The sequence below is a fragment of the Lissotriton vulgaris genome, chromosome 7 (genome assembly GCF_964263255.1).
Source record: "Lissotriton vulgaris chromosome 7, aLisVul1.2, whole genome shotgun sequence".
NCBI lineage: Eukaryota > Metazoa > Chordata > Amphibia > Caudata > Salamandridae > Lissotriton > Lissotriton vulgaris.
Genome location: NC_141695.1, coordinates 430,495,457 through 430,515,908, shown reverse-complemented (window position 1 = coordinate 430,515,908; position 20,452 = coordinate 430,495,457). Strand labels below are relative to the sequence as shown.

The 20,452-nt window shown below is 48.1% G+C and overlaps 1 protein-coding gene across 1 annotated transcript in view; it reads left to right on the top strand.

Annotated features, from left to right (window-relative positions):
* Positions 1–2,444: 2,444 nt before the first annotated feature.
* The window catches only part of TMEM238 (transmembrane protein 238), a 64,245-nt gene continuing 46,237 nt past the window's right edge, over positions 2,445–20,452 (top strand). Inside the window, exon 1 of the mRNA XM_086930414.1 lies at positions 2,445–3,037. Within this exon, the coding sequence (XP_086786540.1) occupies positions 2,573–3,028 (456 nt within the window). The 5' untranslated portion in view covers positions 2,445–2,572 and the 3' untranslated portion in view covers positions 3,029–3,037. The remainder of the gene's footprint in view (positions 3,038–20,452) is intronic.

Sequence of the window (20,452 nt, the reverse complement as noted above, 5' to 3'; positions counted from 1 at the left end):
GTCGCATTATATATGTTAACATTATATGGCAGCATGTTTGTCGGGAACTCTGAAGCTGACTCCCATCATGAAACAAAAGACTTGGCTATTGTTGTGTAATTGCATTTATATAGTGCCTACTGTCCTGAGGGGGCGTAGAAGCACTTAAAGGAGAGTAGCACGCTGCAGGAAACCAAGGTTAGTATTTTTTGGATAGTGATTTTAGTGTGTCCTCAGAAGAAAGCCTTAGTTACGTTACCCAATTTTGTGGTGGTATCACGTCGAGTTGGAAAGTATACCTAGCGGGGTGGGAGATATTCTCTCATTTAAATAATTGGTGGGGTGTAGATGGTTCTAACCTTAGGGTCTCAGCCCAATATGATGCCCCCTTTTACCGTACAGGTTCGAACACAACCAAAAACAATGACTCGTGGAAGCGTCAAATCTGTGCTATAGGGGGGGACACATTGAAGTAAGCGCTTTACTAGTTCACTTAAAAAATATAGAGATGGAGAGAACGTGGCTGGAGGTGTGAGGGGCACAGAGAGGGAGGAAGGAGGAATACACTGATGAGTGAGCGACAGGGAGAGAGGACAGGGATTGAGAGGGCCTGGTGGGGAGGAAGAGCAACAGACTGGGGGTGAAAGGGACGGATGCAAAGGGACGGATGCAAAGGGAGCAACAATAAAGAGTCAGGAGTATACAGATGGAGAAACCTAAGGGGAGAGACAGAGGCGAGGAACCAGGAATATAGACATGAGAGAAAGTTTGAGAGCTCTTACAGAGGAGGAAAAGAGACAAGGACCCTGCGAAAGCACATCAAGAGGAAGAAGAGAGTTAAAAGGAGAACAGACAAATTGACGGAAGCAGAAAAAACAAGCTCTCTGCATTGCTGTGGCGGGTGAGGGGGGCGTTATCCTTTGAAGTCGGAAGCGTCAAAAACAGCGCTATGGGGGCGGACACATTTCAGTAAGCGCGGAGAGAACGCGGCTTGAGGTGTGAGGGGCACAGAGAGGGAGGGAGGAGGAATACACTGATGAGAGAGCTAACAGGAAGAGAGGCCAGGGATTGAGAGGGCCCTCGGAAGCATCTGGTGAGTCAAGGGGCGGGAGCGGGAGACATTCCTTTGAATTCTGATGCCGAAGCTCAGACAAATGGTGGAATGGTGGTGTGCGAGTGGCTTCCTTTCAAGTCTGATGGGGGGGGGCGGGGGAGCAAATGGCAAGCGCGCGCACGAAACACATGCTCCGTCCATAATCCGCATTGAAAAGTCCCTTGGTAAGCTTTCATGGAGCAACTCTATATCTCTCGCCTAGCGATTGCTTACGCATTACGCTAGGTGAGACCTAAAAAGGGGGAAGCTGAGATTCAACAGGCAGGCGCAACCTACATTTGGGACACAAGACATGGGCTGCAGATTCCAAAACATACAACAGGCATCCTTAATTATGCCTCAGACATTAGGGTGACAAATAGCCTCATTTATGGAGATTGAAAATAACTTTTACCAGGTGTGAGTTCGCAGGCAGTCTCCCAAAAGGCGCACAACAGTAAAAACGACTCGAATCTTGATGCCATCCCCGTCAGTCTGGGTTCAGCTGTAGTAGCCATTATCATTCAGAAAGAGTACCCTTAACATCAATGTCCAGCACAAATGCTGACAAAAACCTTAAACATATGGCGCACCAATTGACTTCCATGCCATTCAAGATCCCTAGGACAGAAAAACACAAAAGCTTGCAAGAGCAAGGTGGCACAGCTTCTAACAGCCACGCAGAGAACTTTCATTCCATGTGGTGCAAATGAACTGGAAATCGAGTGTGTCTGTGGATGAGTGGGAAGTAGGCCTCGGTGTGAAATTCCCTTCCACTGGCGGAGTTTGCAGTTTTACCCACTCCGCGCAGTGAGCGGAATTCCGAAAAACTCAACTCCGCTGAGAGGAGTTTTTTGTCCTCGCTTGCCAGCATTAAATTGGCGAGGAAGGTACATTTTAATCCAGACCACCTACCTCTGTGTAGCGCGGAGGAGTTTTTGGGTCACGCGGAACTCCGCAACCTCCAGCTTGCAGTGGGAAGTCTACGGGAATGTGCAGTAAGACTGTAAGCATGCAGGGATCTGAATTAGCAAGAGGTCTGCAGAGAGTCTGTGAATACAAACTGAATGGAGTTTTTGTAAGGGCGACTGTGAATTAACCGAGAGAGAGAGGGCGAGAGTGAGGGAGTGCGTGTGTGTGTTTTCTAATGTTTCAAGACGTCTGCAGGTAAGTTGTCAGCGAACCATGACAGTGACAAAAGAACCTCCGGCTTCCGTCCATAATTGATGCTGTTCCCGGACGCTGGGTGGGTGGGGCCCATGGTGGGTAGGCGCAGCCCAGCCCATGGCTCTCGCTACTTCCTTATATTTTCTGTCATTGCAGCTCCTGTTGGTGTGGGGTGAGATGAGGCGAAACAGTTAAGCCTGCTCGCCCCCTCTGGCAGTATGTAACGTGATCCCTGCCTCCCACAACAGGTTTGTTCGGTTTCCGAGTCTGCTGAGCACACAGCACACCTTTGCAGCGCCTCGCCCTCGCTCGCACACCTGGGGATGCGCAGACATGGCTCCGGCCGCTCTCGGACGCTGCCGGATGGCTCTCCTCTTCGCGGTTCTGATGGACGTGGTGGGGGTGGCCTCACTCCTGGTGGGCATCTTCGCCCAGCTGCAGATCAACGGGAGGGACTTTGGTGACTTGCTGATCTACACCGGCGCCATTCTGGTGTTCATGAGCCTCATTGGCTGGATCTTCTGGTACACGGGCAATATCGAGATTTCCCTGGAGGAGCTGGAGCGAGACTATGTCGTCAAAGGGGGCACGCTCGCCCACCTGGCCCGCAAGATCTCCCGCCGCCTCTCTCGCCGCAGTGGCAAGCCAGGGGGCGGTGGGAGGAAGAAGGGAGGGCCTCGCAGGGGTATCGGAGGCGCGGCCGCGGCGGGGGAGGACAGCCTGCAGCTGCCCCGCATCAAAGAGCCGCCCTCAGAAGAAGAGGCGTCCCCGAGGGGGTTCCCGGCCTGACCTTTTGGGGTAAGTCGAAGGCTTCGCCCCGGCGTTCATGGCTTCGGTCTACAGCCGGCGACAACAGAGTTAGTTGTGATTGGGTAAAGTCAGTCCGATCGATAGTAGGTGGCTTAAGGACAGACTATTACCCTGTGCAGTAATTCCGGCCCGGTAGGGAGATAATGTTAAAAGTAGGGAGTTTGGGCCCACACTTGGCTATCTTAATGCACATACAAGTCCTGTGTGGCGTCAGACTTTATGTACCCTTCCACACCCAATTATGTAGTCCGACTGTTTCAAGTCGAAATAATCTAGACTAGAACTCCCAGAATGCATTTTGTTGTAAATAAATGAATGGGTGGTAAAGCTGGTGCTTCCTGTGACCTGGAGTCCTGGCTAACCACTCACGAGACTGAGGTGCGCCCCACCTCCTGTGGAGTTGGAGTCGAAAGTCGTGGGTGTGTACTCACTCACCCGATACACACTGCATGCGTGCAAGGGGGGAGAGGGGAGGGGAGGATGAGATAGGAAGGAATGGGAACAATATGGAATCCTAACACACCCCGACAAAGTTTCTAAAAAAATATCCTTAAACTGCAAGTCTGACATAACCGACGCTGTCAGTCCCTTTATCTATTGGACTTTATTGTTGGCTTTGTGGGGATTATTTTTGCTCTGTTAGGATCTTCTGTTTAATATTCAGTAAAATGTCGAATTTTCTATTTTAAATAGACGCAGCAAAGAGAAAGTTCTAAGGCATTTTCAACTAAAAAATAATGTAGGCAAACGAGAGCTGTCTGCGCCCACTCCTCATTCAAAGGGTACTATAAATACTATAAATAAAACAACGTTGTATTTTTCCAAAAATGAATACAAAGAAAGGTTGCTGTGAAACTATGCTACAATTATGAGTGAAGCATCACCAGGAGTGTCCATATCTGGCGCGCGTGGCCCTGGGGGTGTGGAGTTTTGATTTTTATTGTTTTATGCGTTTATATATATATATATATATATATATATATATATATATAAGGTCCTGCTCCAGGAAAAAGCGACAAATTCCCCAAAGAAGGCACAATTGGTATCGCAGACTTTGCAATTGAATTAATGTGGGAGATTAGATTGAGTTTTTTGTCGAGTATGACACCAAGAGATTTTGCGCTGCCGACAATGATGGGTTTATTGTTAAGTAGATTCATCTGATCCATCCATGATTGAACCGGGGGAGGAGAAAGTGAGGAGGAGAGGAGGAGGAATTCAGTTTTGGCGGGATTCAGAATCAGTTGATGAGTTGACATCCAGTTTTGAATGGAGTCGAGAGTGGAGCTTAGGATGGAGAGATCGTGAGTGGAGACAACCTTGAGGTAGATTTGCGTGTCGTCTGCTTAGAGATGATAGTGGATCCTGGATTTACTTAGGAGATTTCCCAGTGGTTCTAAATAGAGATCGAACAAAGTGGGTGCAAGTATAGAGCCTTGCGTAACACCTTGACCTACCACCACAGAAGATGAAACACTGTTCTCTATTTTGATCATTTGGGATCTATGTGAGAGGAAGGAGGCAAACCATCTAAGCACAGTGCCCTCCAAGCCCATTTTCTGTTGAAGAGTGTTGAGGAGGGTGTTGTGATTGACAGTGTCAAAGGCTGCAGAAAGGTCAAGGAGAATTAGAAGACAGGACCCCCCCGAATCGAGTATCCTCAGCCGTCATCAACCACTTGCAGTAGGGCTGTTTCAGTGCTGCAGTTTTGGATGAAGCCGGACTGACAATTGTCAAGAAGATCATTGTCCTTGATATGACGAGAGTTGTTTCGCTACACATCTTTCTGTGATCTTCGCAAGAAAGGGTAGATTAGTGATGGGGCGGAAGTTGTTGAGGTCTTTCGCATCAGCAGTGGGTTTTTTAAGCAGAGGGGTGACCTGCCCAGTTTTGAAGGAGACAGGAAGGGAGCCTTGACAAAGGGAGAGGTTGACCAGAGTGGTCCAATAGGAAAGGTAATGGGTGTAGAAGTCAATGGCAATGGCACTGGGGATGGGGTCCAGAGAATGGTTGGATGGCTTTGTTTCGCGGATGCACTTGAGGAGGTCATCTTCAGGGATGGGGTCGAAGTTCTGCCAAATGGCTGAGGATTTGCGATCCTCTGGAGGGGTAGGGTGAGCGACCTGATCCACAAGTGATTTCACTTTTTCATCGAAGAATATAGCGAAATCCACTGCTTGCTTTGTAGAATCCTCCAACTTGGAGGTTGGGGGGGAGCAGTTAGGAATCTTGATGAGATCGAATAGTTTTTTGGGTCTATTTTTGGCTGAGTCAAGAAGGGTTTTGAAGTGCGATGCTTTCCCAAGGAAGATGTGCTTGTGGTACTTGGATCTTGCTGAGCGAAGCGTGGCCAAATTATCTGTTGAGGGCACTTGCCTCCATTGTTTCTCCAAGAGTCTTAGCTGCTTCCTTTCTTCATGGAGGGATTTGTTGAACCAAGGAGCTGAGGGAGTGGGCCTAATCTTTTTGCTTTTGAGTGGAGCGGCGTTATTGATTTCGGCTGCAAGGACTGTGAGGCATTGGTAGGTGAGGTTGTCAACATCTAGGTTCGGGTCTAGCCTTGGAAGTGATAACAAAGCTGATTCACAGAGGGGTCCGACATCAATATTCTTCGCATCCCAGTACCAGGAGGTAGCCCTCTTAGGTTGACCAAGGGTTATAGAGTGTGATAGGTGAAGAGAGACTGGGATGAGGAGGTGGTCGGACCAGTCTACTTGAATGGGGGTAGTGATAGAGAGCATGCCTGCTTTAGAAATAACAAGGTCTAGGATTGAGCCCTTAGAGTATGTTGATTCTGTGCAATGTTGGATAAGATCGTTTGCGGAGAGGAAGGTGGCCAGCGAGTTCGCCAAAGAGTCATGCGGTACGCCCCAGTGGAGTTTGAAGTCACCCGCGAAGGTCTGATTGTCTTTTCGCGAATATTGGTCACTGATGAAGTCAGTGAGTTCCTCCAAAAATGAAGGGCCACTACCAGGCGGGCGATAAATGACATGGAATCTGAAGGGTGAGCGGTGGTGTAATTGAAGTTCAAGAGAAATGCATTCAAAGGTGTGGAAGAAGCTAATAGGAGAAGCCTTCAGTTGAAGGGAGTTTCTAAAGATGACTGCAACACCTCCCCCAATGTTGTCAGTTCTGTCCTTCCTAAATATAGAATAGCCTGTGGGTGATAGGAGATCAAATATAGAGTGAGAGGTATCTTTGAACCCGGTCTCTGTGAGGAAGAGCATGTCAATATTGTGAAAGGTGATGATATCGGAGTTTTCAAGTTTGTGTTTTACTGCAGATCTGGAGTTGTGGAGCAGACAGCGCAACTCTGTCAAGACTGTTTTGGTGACGGGGGCACTTGGGCTCTGAAGGGTGATCGGGATATTGTACTCATGCGGGGGTGCTCGGGCGGGTTTAGGTGGATTACAAAAACAATGGAGGAGTTACCCCTCAAAAAATGGAGAAAAGAGATTCTCTCACAGTGGGTTAAAGTGCTCAATTCAGCACAGTATGTCCCAACCTGTCAGTGGATAATGCATATCCTTGTAGAAGACCCCTCACTCACCAACCTAGTTGGTGACATGCTTCATCATCGGGGTCCCACCCCATAGGCCGAGTGCCTATAGGGTGTGCTGCGACACCTGATTACAGTGGAGCGGGTTGTTTTCTTTTATGTGTTCAAGGCGATCAAATAAATGAATTTAAAAAGGGCCAACACTACTCACTGCAAGTTTTTATTCTTGAGTGCTTGAACCCTAATAAAAATGTGTAACACCTATGCCTAATTAGGTAGACTTCGGTGTAAAAGAAGAGAGAGGTATCTTTGAACCCGGTCTCTGTGAGGAAGAGCATGTCAATATTGTGAAAGGTGATGATATCGGAGTTTTCAAGTTTGTGTTTTACTGCAGATCTGGAGTTGTGGAGCAGACAGCGCAACTCTGTCAAGACTGTTTTGGTGACGGGGGCACTTGGGCTCTGAAGGGTGATCGGGATATTGTACTCATGCGGGGGTGCTCGGGCGGGTTTAGGTGGATGCCTGGTTCTGACAGAGGAGATTGTCAGAATAGTGTAGATAGTAGGGTTACTAGGGGATGCAGGTTGAAGAAGGGTGGCGTTCAAGGGCTTGTGTGAACTAACAAAGTTTGCGGACGACAGGTTGAGCTTGGCTGTATTGGGGTGAGTGAGCGGGGTGCATCTCGTTGGAAGTTGGGAAGGGGTAGAGGTGCATGGAGAGATGGAAATCTTGGAGCTTAAAAGTGAAATGGCAGCTACAACCTGGGAGATGGAGGAGATGAGAGAGCCTAGCTTATTTTCCAGAGAGAGTAAGGCAGAACACAGAAGGTTGGGTGGCTCGATGGAAACAGGAGGGGGTGGAATTGGTGGTGAAAAGCAGGTAGAGGTGGGGGGACAGGAGGTGGGTTGGGTTATGGGGTTCAAGAGTGGGGAGAGGTGGAGGTTGAGAGCGGGAGTTGGTGAATCGGAAGTGAAGGGAGAGTTGTCTTTGTTGGCGTTGCAATAGGGAGAGGAATTCAGGACATATTTAGGGGGGAAGGGTGCGGAACAAGGCGGTAAGGTGGAAGGAGAGAGGAGGACTGTGTGGAGTCATGGGAATGTGGGAGTTTTGGGAGGAAAAGAGGCGAGGTGGTTGTAGAGGTCCTGACAGCTAGGAGAAGTGGCTGTGAGGGAACGGGCATCTGGTAGAGTGAGGGGGGTTGAGAGAAAGGGAAGTTGAGGAAAGGAATTGGTTCTGCTGGGCCCTAGGGAAGGAAATGGAAAGGGTTACCAAGGGGGGAAAGGGAGTGATACAGCATTGCTGGAGGAGTGGGATGGAGGAGAGAGATGCAGTGGGTTTGTGGAAAAATCGGGGTAAATAACGAGGGGAGGAGGGGTTAGAAAAGAGGGGGGAGGGAGGAATAAGGGGAGCCTATGGAAAGTTAACTGGGGGAGAAGGTTGGAGGAGAGGTGGACTAAAAAGGGGAGTGACAGGAAGGAAAATGGGGGAGGAGAAGAGATTGGAGTAGCGGGATGGTGCAGAATGGACGAGGAGCGTATTAGCTGGAGGTAAGGCTGAAGTGATGCGTGGAGGGGCATATTCTGAGGGTGGAGGAATAGGAGAGGAGGTCATAGGGGAGGGGGAGGGGGAGGGGGAGGGAAGAGGGCCGACCTGTGCTTCTTGAGAGTGTAGCCAATTGGAGTGTAGGGGGGTCAGGGGAGGAGAGAGGGAGTAATGTGTGGAGCTAGAAGGAGAGTCAGGGGGAAACCTGGTCACAAAGGAGGGGAGTAGGGAGGGTAAGAGATGGTCAAAGAGCGAGAGACCGGTGTCTTTGCCTTGGACCATGACAGTACCGTTGTTATAGAGTGAGATAGTGAGGTGGCCCTTGAAACACGCAGAGGGGGACATTTTTAGTTGTTTCCCATGAGGGATAGAGGAGGAGGAAGTGATGTTAAGGGAATTGTATAAGCTGGTGGACCAAGAGGGGGTGTCGTGAGTGAAGAAAATTAAGTTGTTTTGAGCCTCCCAAAGCAACCATTGTAAAATTGATCAACAAATAGGGAATCCGGGAAACGTTCAATAGTGTTGTGCTTCAAACGTTTTATTGCAGCTTTCGTTTGGTTGGGCGGATAATTGATTTTGTAGCAATTACTTCCAGCCTTGACTCGAGTGGTGGTCATGTTGGGAAAGTGAGGCGGAGGAGGGTAGGGGGGATATGAGAAGGGTGCCACTAGGAGAGCGGTGGTGAGGAGAAGTAAAAGGGCAAAGAGGGGGCACATATTCCAGACGCTGGGTGAAGATATCAGAACTAATGTGCCGTCCGGGAAGTGAGGTGGGTATTTGTTGGGCCCTTCATCTAGGAATACATGATGCCACCTGGCACTAGATAATATTTACAAGGGAATAATTTACATATGATAAGACCAACTGGACCACTTTCAGAACCTTCACAAAGCAAATATAGTTGCAGTAGAACAGAATATAAACGAACACCCAGTGACCATTGGTGAATACTGTACTTAACACCAGCCTGTTAACAGTACAACATTCGGCACCAACCGCATTGTACGCGCATGATCTCAACAGAGTACTATTGGACCCTAAGCTCCTGAGAATCACTAACGTTAGGGTGGAGCAAAATCTGACTAGCAAAATCTAAATATGCACAACAACTTCGTCATCTTGAGACCACCTCTAGAGGTATTCAGAACAGTGTGCGGATCTCATATTCCATGAAAAACAATTCTTAGTACCACATATACGTACAAGGGCCTGGTGCCCTACAAACCTCGTAGTCTCACTGACCAACTGGCCCTGAATCCATAGTGTCAATGTTGCTGCCAATGCAGCGGGAGTCCTAACTCAATCAGAACTGTCCCCACGGATAAAGTTGCCTAAATGGTGCAGCTGGCACTTCTAGCCGCGCATCTGTAAAAAGGCCTAAATGGTGCAGCTAGCACTATTTGGGGGGGGGGGGGAAGGGGGGCTGTGGGGAGGAGCCCCTAGCACGCTGTGCCCAGGTCTGGGAGATTCTGCTTCTGTGCTAGTGGGTTTCTTGGAGTCTCCACCTGAGGACATTGAGAAGTTCTGCGGTCCTCCGATTCAGCACCGAGCTCATGTCTGAATAAAAATTAACAAGCATTTGCAATGCAATCGGTCTCGCATTAGGAAAGTTTGAGCTATTGGTATTGAAAATGACAATTTTTTTATTCATGTGTTGGTTTTAAAAGTAGCGAAATGAATAGCTTTGTCATTTACAATGCCAATAGTTATAATTTTTGCAAATGTGACACCTACAGCATTTGTAATGCAATATGAGTTGTATTTACGTGACTTACATGTATTGATATTACAAATAACAATGGCTTTTAATTTTTTTATTAATTGATACTTAAATAAAAGTTATCGTAATTTATAATGGCAATAGCTTAAACTTTTGTAAATACCTTATGAAGATTATGTTCAGTGTATTTTACTGTGACGAAAATCCAAGAACAGAAGTGAAATATTAACATTTTTTTGTGACATTTGTAATAAAGCTTGAAACATTGAGAGAACATATTTGAACCAGTTGTTGTTGAATGGTTGCACAGATTGATGTTGTGGTGGCGCTGAGTGATGTTGTGGTGGCGACGAGTGATGCTGTGGCGTTCAGTGATGCTGTGGTGGCGCATAGTGATGTTGTGGTGCCCCTGAGTGATGCTGTGGTGATGCAATAGATAGAGTGAGGGCGATAGATAGAGTGAGGGCGATAGATAGAGTGAGGGCGATAGGTAGATAGAGTGAGGGCGATAGTGAGGATGATAGATAGATATAGTGGGGAGAGGGGAGATGGAGGGGAGAGAGAGGAGAGAGGGGAAAGAGAGGGAGGGGAGAGAGGGTTTGGAGAGTGAGGGGAGAGGGAAAAGAGGGGAGAGGGAAGAGTGAGGAGAGGGCAGAGTGAGGATAGAGGGAGTGGAGAGAGAGTAGGGAGAGGGTGGGGAGAGGGGGAGTGAGGAGAGAGAGGGGAGAGTAAGGAAAGAGGGGAGGGGAGAGCATGACGGGGAGAGAGGGCAGGGTAGAGAGGGATGGTAGAGGAGAGAGAGGTGAGAGGGGAGAGTGAGGAGAGAGGGGGGAGGTAGAGAGGAGAAAAGTGAGGAGAGAGAGAGGAGAGTGGTGAAAGGGGAGAGTGGTGGGGGGGAGAGTGATGAGAGAGTATAGAGTGTTGAGAGGGGAGAGAGTGGGGGAGTGAGGATGGTGAGGGGAGAGGTAGAGAAGAGGAGAAAGGGAGGAGAGAGGAGAGTGAGGGGAGGAGAGTGAGGAGAGCTGAGTGAGGCGAGGGGAGAGAGGGAGGTGAGAGTGGAGGGAGGTGAGAGTGGAGGGAGGTGAGAGTGGAGTGAGAGAGTGAGGTGAGAGAGGGAGGTGAGAGAGGGAGGTGAGAGAGGAGAGAGTGGTGTGAGAGGAGAGAGTGGGGAGAGTGAGGATACTGAGGAGAGGGGAGATTGAGATGAGAGGGAGGCGAGAGAGGGAGGGGAGAGTGGTGAGAGAGGGGAGAGTGGGAAGATTGAGAAGAGGGGAGAGAGGAGGAGAGAGGAGAAGAGGGGAGAGAGGCAAGTGGGGAGAGTGAGGAGAGGGAACAAAGTCACAAAAAGAACAAGCATTGTCTGCGCTCCGGGAGCGATGACGAATTTTGGATGGGGGGGGAGGTAGTATTGCCAAGCACCTGAGAGCTAACAGAGATTTTGTTTTCTTGGCAGCTGAAACCACGTTATATAAAAGTTATACTAGTGCAAAAAAAGGGCAAAACTATTTTGCTGTGATGTTGCGGTTTGCATAAAGGAGGATGAGCAAACTGGTTTATTTGTGCATTCAGCAGATCATGTGCTGCATAAAACAAAGAGAAAAAAATGCATACAGTTGCAGGAAATGTATCCTGCATGTATTCCTTCAAATCACTTTTCATGTGTCGTACAATTTATAACAAACAGCGTCTGCCCCGTGAATAACCTTTGTTACACCCGAGAGGCTGTCAGAATGACTGTAGGCCGGATTGAAAGGTGACTCGCCTTTCTGTTTTTGGGGCCTTGGGTGAGTTTAGCACCGCGAATCGGCTTGTAAATTAAAAATAAATATGATGGAAATGTAGTTGAGTGAACTGAAGCGCCACTGTACACCACGGGGCTTTAAAGCATGGGTTCAGCCGCATCCCTCCCCCGCGCGGTCAGATGACAATGTAAACACGAACTGCAAGCAGCCTTTGGCCCCCGCTTGGCCCTAATCCTCTGTTTATGCAGCATTTTAGCAGACTTCTGGGGTTGTTCCCGGCTGCCATTAAAGCCCCGAAGCCTTTTGAAGTTTCCGTGAAAGTAATAAAATTAGCCAGTCCTCGGTGCTGGCCCAGCTCGAGCCGGCTGCATCCTTGTCTTGTGCCTGACACTGTCTTTTCGAGTTCATGCGAGTGATTTGGGCAAGAGCGAGGAAAAACAAGCATTGGCCGCGGGCCGGGAGCGATGACGAATTTTGGAGGGGGGGGGAGTATTGCCAAGCACTTGAGAGCTAACAGAGATTTTATTACAAAGGCAAACAAAACTGTATCGCAAGTCACAAAAAGAACAAGCTTTCACTTTGTAAATAATAAAACAAGTCGGATGGGGGTGGGGGGGCAGGGGTGTGAGCGAGGGAAAGGAGGGCAGGAGAGACGGAGGGGAGGAGACAGCTGAGGTGTTGCGGTGATTTGGGAGGGAGGGAGGGGGTGGGTGAAGAGGGCACGGGACTGTAGGGGCGGATGGGGAGGTAAAAGAGGCAGAAAAGACGTTTGGGGGGCACACGGCCTATTTGCATGTCTGTGAGGCTAGCGCTAGATCAACTGCAAATACGTTGTAGGATTATAACAAGAGTGTGAACAGGCAATGAGTTGAGGACCGAATCATGAGGCATCGGCAAAGTAAGAGTTCGTAATAATACTAATAATAATATCTGAATTATTATAAGAGGTGTGTGGCAGAGCAGAAGTGGTTAGTGTAATAGGGTACACAACCGTAATGTTGTAAAGTGATAGCCGCAAACCTTATCATTTAAATTAGTTAAAAAGCCGTTGTCCGAGCACCCATGAATTGCGTGAGAGTTGGGGTACAAGCTTTCGCCAATGCAGAACGAGCACAGATGCAGCATGCAGTGGCGGAGCGCAAAATGATGCCTCCCCCCCCACCCCCTCCCCCCTGCAGAATGTGAAGAGGCCCGAGGCTCTTGAGTAAAGCATGCCTCGCAGATATGTAGTGAGCTTGGGCTGAAAAGGATCCTCTCCCTCCCCATGAAAGGCTGCAGTTTTTCTGCATGTTATTTAGCCCCTCAATAGCCGTAACATTATTAAAGCCGGTTTATAAGGGAATGGACAAAGTAAATGACTTCAACTAACAAGCTATTGGCATTGCTGTGGGGATGGGGGGAGGAGAAATGCGAGACACGGCCATTGCAGTTTGTTTCCCTAAGCATATGGCCCATTCCACGCTTCAGTACTGTGTTGTTGGCGGCATGGATTCAACAGGTAAACTTTTAAAATGAAAACACAACTTTAAACAAGCAATGGCTGATCCAAACAAGACAGTAGTTGAATCTGTCTTTCCCAAAGTTTGGTTTTGATGACTCCCTCTGACAACACCTGAAAAGGTCTGTAACCAGACCTAAAATGAATTAGAGTCGTGAAAATAAAGACATGTAAGGTTGTGTGCCAAAAAAACGTATACAAAGAAAACCAACCCTTCATTAAAATATAACAAGTAAACAGGGGTGAATCAAAGGTCGGCCCGAGCAGCTCAGAGGTCGGATACACACCCCAGTCACCCCATGCCAGGCGTGGGAAGCTTAGTTCGTATTTTTTCTCTGTATTCTGCTACTTTTATTTGTTCTGTCATAAACGCAGACCAGCACGCACCAGAATGCAGTGTCGGCACTACCTGGGCTGCCCCCACCTGGCAGGGACAGGGTCTGAAGCGCCCCCATTCCCCATTCATAGTTGTTAGAAGAGCTTAAATCCGACTCCCCTGCCCACACCAGTATCCGGCCCCCACCTTTAGAGAGGGCTCGGTTTACCTGCTGTGGGAAAGCCTGCAGGTTCCCGTCACACCTGGCAGCACACACCTGCCGTGTGCAGAGCTCCCAGTCTCCATAGCCACTGACCCATGTCAATGACACAAGAAATGGGCCCTTTGAAAGAACAGGCATCAGAACAGCCACATGGCAGATCAGAGTGCCCCATGATTTCCTTTTAACTAGTAAAATGCGACAATTCTGTAGTTTAAACCTACCACGTTTCTTTTCCATAAAAAGCTGCACCTGCACACAGAGAAAAAAACACAATGTCCCTGCAGCGAAGTGGCCTTCAGAGTCCTGTAAAGCTGAGCTCGAATCTGTACAATAGTAGGTCGTGCGACGTACGAACCGGTCCTCTGAGTAAATATTGCCAACCCTTTAGAGACGTGTTTCTCACTGCTCCGGTGCTGCGATTTTGGAGGCATGGGTTATGTCCACAGCCTTACATAAAACCAAACAGGAGCTAGGCCAGGTATCTGTGATGTTGGTAGGCTTCCAGAGGGGCAAATCTTGACAGGCGACCTGCTCCGAGTTATCTAATCTTTCAGCCTCGACTCCAGCCCGCCCTGTGCCTGACAGAGCGCATCCTTCCCTGTCTTCCGGAGGTCCCATTTGACACTTCATAGATTTACCAACCTGACTTTTGATTGGCAGCCCAGCCTTTCAGAGACCCCAGCTTCTGCCAGCCTTTCACGTGTTCTGACTTCAGAAAGAGTAGCTTTTCCCAGAGATTGGGCTGACAAAACAACTGCTTATCTACAGCCTTACAAGTGCATCTGAGCGATGCTGACCCGCCCTATCAGCCTTAGAGAGATCCTCCTGCCTGTTTGAAGGCTTTTGCTTTCAAACTGACATTTGAACAGGGCTTCCTCCCAGCCCCCAAGTGTTGCCAGGTAGGATTTTACTCCCCTACAAGCATTCACAACTCATACGAGCTCCTGTTTCCTGTCATTAAATTTGCAAGATCTATTTGTTCTGGTTCAAGTGTGTTTGGTTAGTTTCCCTGCTACCCCGAACCTCCCCGGGCGGAGAGCTGCTGGCAGGCGATTAACTCTCATTATGGAGAGGAAAGGATCACAGCGAAAGAGTCCCTTCACATGAGGATTCCGAAAAGATGCTGCCCCCTTCACCAGCCGCGTAGCTAGGGGGGGCGGTCCGCCCCAGGCGGCAGCATTTTGAAGGCGGCAGCCGCGCGGCACTGGCCCGTTGCGGCGGCCTTTATAATTTATTTGGGGACATTGACTTCTGTCAGTCAGTGTCCTCAAATAAATTATAAAGGCCGCCGCAACGGACCAGTGCAGCGCGGCCGCCGTTTTGGAAGCGTTTCTCCAGCATGGTTCCTCTGCGCAGGCGCAGCAGCACCGCACCGCACTTTAGAGCTGCAGGAGCCCTCGAGCGCCTCTCCTGACCCCAACTTGACTTGGGCCAGAGACAGAGTTCCAACGCGCGGGCGTTGGTTAACTACGGAAGCTGAGCTCCCGAGTACATCAGCTCTGCCTCCAGTCCCCAGTGCTGCAACGCGCTCGAGCCTGCCAGGTGAGGGCTTCCTTTTGGCGGCAAAGGCTCTGCAGGTTAATTTAAAAAAAATACTTTTAAGTGATGTTATCGTACTGACTATGCACAACCAGATTTGCATTGCTCGACAAACATGGTTTTGATCATTGTAAAATGGCCGTTCGCATTTTCGCTTCCCGTGGCCCCATTTATGTGTGGGTCTCTGAATCATGCCTCCGGCGGTGACGGTGTTTGCAGCGGGAGTCGTTGGGGCCCAGTATTAAGTGAATCAGGTGTGCCAGGAGTGAGGGATCTCACTCTATTTCAATGTGTTTTAAAATTATAAACGCTTAGCACGCTCTGCGGTTATCTATCTGCAGCTGTTTGCCCTGTTAAAGCTGAAGATCTGCAGTCACACGTATTCAGTGTACATGAATCCCATCTCCGTCCTAACGTTTTTTGTTCCCATTATCCGCATGTATTTACAAATCCACCTCATACACACTCAGGGGCGTAGCTAGAGCTTGTGGCGCCCGGGGCTATCCTTCAGATTGCCGCCCCCCCTGGGGGGGTGCTGGGGAAAAAGGACGGCGAGCACCTGAAAGAGGTCCGAGAGACACGTAGTATCGCCGCTAATAGTTACCTAGATCATGCAAGTTACATGCACATATATGACACGGCCCAGGTCCCCAAAACAGTGCCGCCTTGGACGGACCTCCCCCACCTAGCTGCGCCGATGAAGGAAAAGCAGAAGGAAACCCAAAACTTATATCAGTTCTACTTACCCTGTATGTGACATCTCACTCATAACATCACAGCTTGTGCAGGACCCCTGTCCCCCATCTGCCCCGTCCATGACCTCAGCAATGTCTGCAGACCGGTCCACCACACTGGGTTTGACCACAATTCTCTTTGCAGCACCTTCAGGATACTACAGGTGAGTCCTGCAGATGGGGCAGAACCAGGCCGGATGAGGGGGGAGAGTACTTAGTTTCTAAAATGCCGGAGTGCTTTACGAAAACAGAGAGAATCACATGCTGGGGGTGCGGGTATGTGCAATGTAATGCAGCTTTTCAAGCGATATGGCTAAAAATGGCATCGCTGCCAAGGCTTCAGATTACTATGTGTGACATTTTCATAATGTTAGAATAATTACGAGTGACATTTCAACGACTATGAGTGACATGTTCTCGCAAGCAAAATCAAGCAATGAAGACGAGGGAAACATATATCAGAAATTACACCCATTTGAGCAACAAAAAACTCTAAGAACAATGTAAAACTGCAACAAAGGACCAGAAAGGAAGGGCACTAACCTAATATCCTTGTCACCTGATTATAGTGTTAAACAAATGTGTAACCATGATATTAAACAAGTCATTCAGTGGCAGTACTTTATTAATGTTCTGTGCCCACATCCAAGCATCACACGTGCAAAAATAATACTTACTGGATGCAACATATTGTCATTTGCATTACAAAATAAATACTATACTTTTAAAGTCCTATGTTTGGGGGGTAGTATCGGGGACTGATGGGAGCCACACATGCCTAAAATCTCCCTAGATGCTTCTCGGTGATCATGAGAAATTATTAAACAGCTTGCTGGCTGGCCTTAGTTTCCCATAAGTGGCTCGAAATCACACTTTCTTCCCTGATCTTAGTGAGAAACTGATAAGTAAAGCAGAAAATTGTAAAATATATTATTTCAATTTCATTCTGCTGCATCCAGAGGAATCATCTTGGTCTCCTACAATGGACAGCTTGGGTATTTGCATCAAGAAAGCTCACAGGGTTGAGCACTTGCTGGAGTGATATGTGTATTCCATGACCTGGCCTTTTGGGCCACTTCCCACTGTCTGGCCAATGTAGACAGGTGTTGGTGGCTGCACTTCCATGATGTGGCTTCAGATGCAGAGTTATACTCGGGGGTACGTAGCTCGTGAATCACCAGACACACAACAGTACATTCAAAGGAAATGTATGCATTAAAAATTCAAACTTAGTTAAAACACAAAAAAGCACTAGTTTTTCATTCTTCCAGAGCATCTTACTGATCTGCAGTTTATCAAGCAACGTGGTAAAAGGTAGCGGACTAAACCAAAAATACATAATTACTGCAAACACGGTCACATGCTGGGAGACTGTTCTATAGCTACGAGTGTGGTGTAGGTTACATTTTCTGAGATTATAAATACACCTTTGGGGGTATCGGCGGAGGAGGCATGTCTCTTTTTCTGAGCCTTTTACTGCACAAGTGGGCAACCTGGTGGAATAGGTTCAGTAAGTACTCTGTGTCTATAATTGTACACTGGTCACCCACAGAAGGGGCAGGGGTCTTGTCTGGTTTCTGACCTTGTTATCACACATGTGGGTTAGAGTCGGTAAGTGCCGTGTGTGGTGCACGTTATACAACTTCGGAATAGTATACAAAATAATTCAATTTACTTTATCACATAATTTAATCGCCTCTTCCACATAATATGAGCCTCCGTTACCTTAGGGCCCCTGACTCTAGATGCAGCACGTGCATGGTGACCTTGCACTTCTGTTTGTATTAAGCGGCTCAGATAGGCTTGTTGAGGCTGAAAGATCTCACACTGCTTGCAATATTAATACATAGAACAAAACATCTATGCTGTACATTTCACCTTTAAACCTGCGAAAGCCTGCACTTGGTTGTCGTGATAGGGTGTGGGCGGTCGTGCTAGCTTCCCTCTCACTGGAAGACCGATAGAGGAGCCCAACAGTGGATGCCTGGAGCCTCGGGAGGAACAAAATTTCGTAACAAAATCTCATTAGTGCTCCTCAGTGTGCCGCCTGTTTTTAAACGTGCCGGGCGCTTCACAATAAGTGTGTATGAGGTGGATTTGTAAATACATGCGGATAATGGGAACAAAAAACGTGAGGACGGAGATGGGATTCATGTACACTGAATACATGTGGCTGCAGATCTTCAGCTTTAACAGGGCAAACCGCTGCAGATAGATAACCGCAGAGCGTGCTAAGCCACAAAGCGTTTATAATTTTAAAACACATTGAAATAGAGTGAGATCCCTCACTCCTGGCACACCTGATTCACTTAATACTGGGCCCCAACGACTCCCGCTGCAAACACCGTCACCGCCGGAGGCATGATTCAGAGACCCACACATAAATGGGGCCACGGGAAGCAAAAATGCGAACTGCCATTTTACAATGATCAAAACCATGTTTGTCGAGCAATGCAAATCTGGTTGTGCATAGTCAGTACGATAACATCACTTAAAAGTATTTTTTTTAAATTAACCTGCAGAGCCTTTGCCGCCAAAAGGAAGCCCTCACCTGGCAGGCTCGAGCGCGTTGCAGCACTGGGGACTGGAGGCAGAGCTGATGTACTCGGGAGCTCAGCTTCCGTAGTTAACCAACGCCCGCGCGTTGGAACTCTGTCTCTGGCCCAAGTCAAGTTGGGGTCAGGAGAGGCGCTCGAGGGCTCCTGCAGCTCTTAAGTGCGGTGCGGTGCTGCTGCGCCTGCGCAGAGGAACCATGCTGGAGAAACGCTTCCAAAACGGTGGCCGCGCTGCACTGGTCCGTTGCGGCGGCCTTTATAATTTATTTGAGGACACTGACTGACAGAAGTCGATGTCCCCAAATAAATTATAAAGGCCGCCGCAACGGGACAGTGCCGCGCGGCCAACGCCTTCAAAATGCTGCGGCCTGGGGCGGACCGCCCCCCCCGCCCCCCCTAGCTACGCGGCTGTACACACTTATTGTGAAGCGCCCGGCACGTTTAAAAACAGGCGGCACAACGAGGAGCACTAATGAGATTTTGTTACGAAATTTTGTTCCTCCCGAGGCTCCAGGCATCCACTGTTGGGCTCCTCTATCGGTCTTCCTGTGAGAGGGAAGCTAGCACGACCGCCCACACCCTATCACGACAACCAAGTGCAGGCTTTCGCAGGTTTAAAGGTGAAATGTACAGCATAGATGTTTTGTTCTATGTATTAATATTGCAAGCAGTGTGAGATCTTTCAGCCTCAACAAGCCTCTCTGAGCCGCTTAATACAAACAGAAGTGCAAGGTCACCATGCACGTGCTGCATCTAGAGTCAGGGGCCCTAAGGTAACGGAGGCTCATATTATGTGGTAGAGGCGATTAAATTATGTGATAAAGTAAATTGAATTATTTTGTATACTATTCCGAAGTTGTATAACGTGCACCACACACGGCACTTACCGACTCTAACCCACATGTGTGATAACAAGGTCAGAAACCAGACAAGACCCCTGCCCCTTCTGTGGGTGACCAGTGTACAATTATAGATACAGAGTACTTACTGAACCTATTCCACCAGGTTGCCCACTTGTGCAGTAAAAGGCTCAGAAAAAGAGACATGCCTCCTCCGCCGATACCCCCAAAGGTGTATTTATAATCTCAGAAAATGTAACCTGCACCACACTCGTAGCTATAGAACAGTCTCCCAGCATGTGACCGTGTTTGCAGTAATTATGTATTTTTGGTTTAGTCCGCTACCTTTTACCACGTTGCTTGATAAACTGCAGATCAGTAAGATGCTCTGGAAGAATGAAAAACTAGTGCTTTTTTGTGTTTTAACTAAGTTTGAATTTTTAATGCATACATTTCCTTTGAATGTACTGTTGTGTGTCTGGTGATTCACGAGCTACGTACCCCCGAGTATAACTCTGCATCTGAAGCCACATCATGGAAGTGCAGCCACCAACACCTGTCTACATTGGCCAGACAGTGGGAAGTGGCCCAAAAGGCCAGGTCATGGAATACACATATCACTCCAGCAAGTGCTCAACCCTGTGAGCTTTCTTGATGCAAATACCCAAGCTGTCCATTGTAGGAGACCAAGATGATTCCTCTGGATGCAGCAGAATGAAATTGAAATAATATATTTTACAATTTTCTGCTTTACTTATCAGTTTCTCACTAAGATCAGGGAAGAAAGTGTGATTTCGAGCCACTTATGGGAAACTAAGGCCAGCCAGCAAGCTGTTTAATAATTTCTCATGATCACCGAGAAGCATCTAGGGAGATTTTAGGCTTCTGGGGAGATTTTAGGCATGTGTGGCTCCCATCAGTCCCCGATACTACCCCCCAAACATAGGACTTTAAAAGTATAGTATTTATTTTGTAATGCAAATGACAATATGTTGCATCCAGTAAGTATTATTTTTGCACGTGTGATGCTTGGATGTGTGCACAGAACATTAATAAAGTACTGCCACTGAATGACTTGTTTAATATCATGGTTACACATTTGTTTAACACTATAATCAGGTGACAAGGATATTAGGTTAGTGTCCTTCCTTTCTGGTGCTTTGTTGCAGTTTTACATTGTTCTTAGAGTTTTTTGT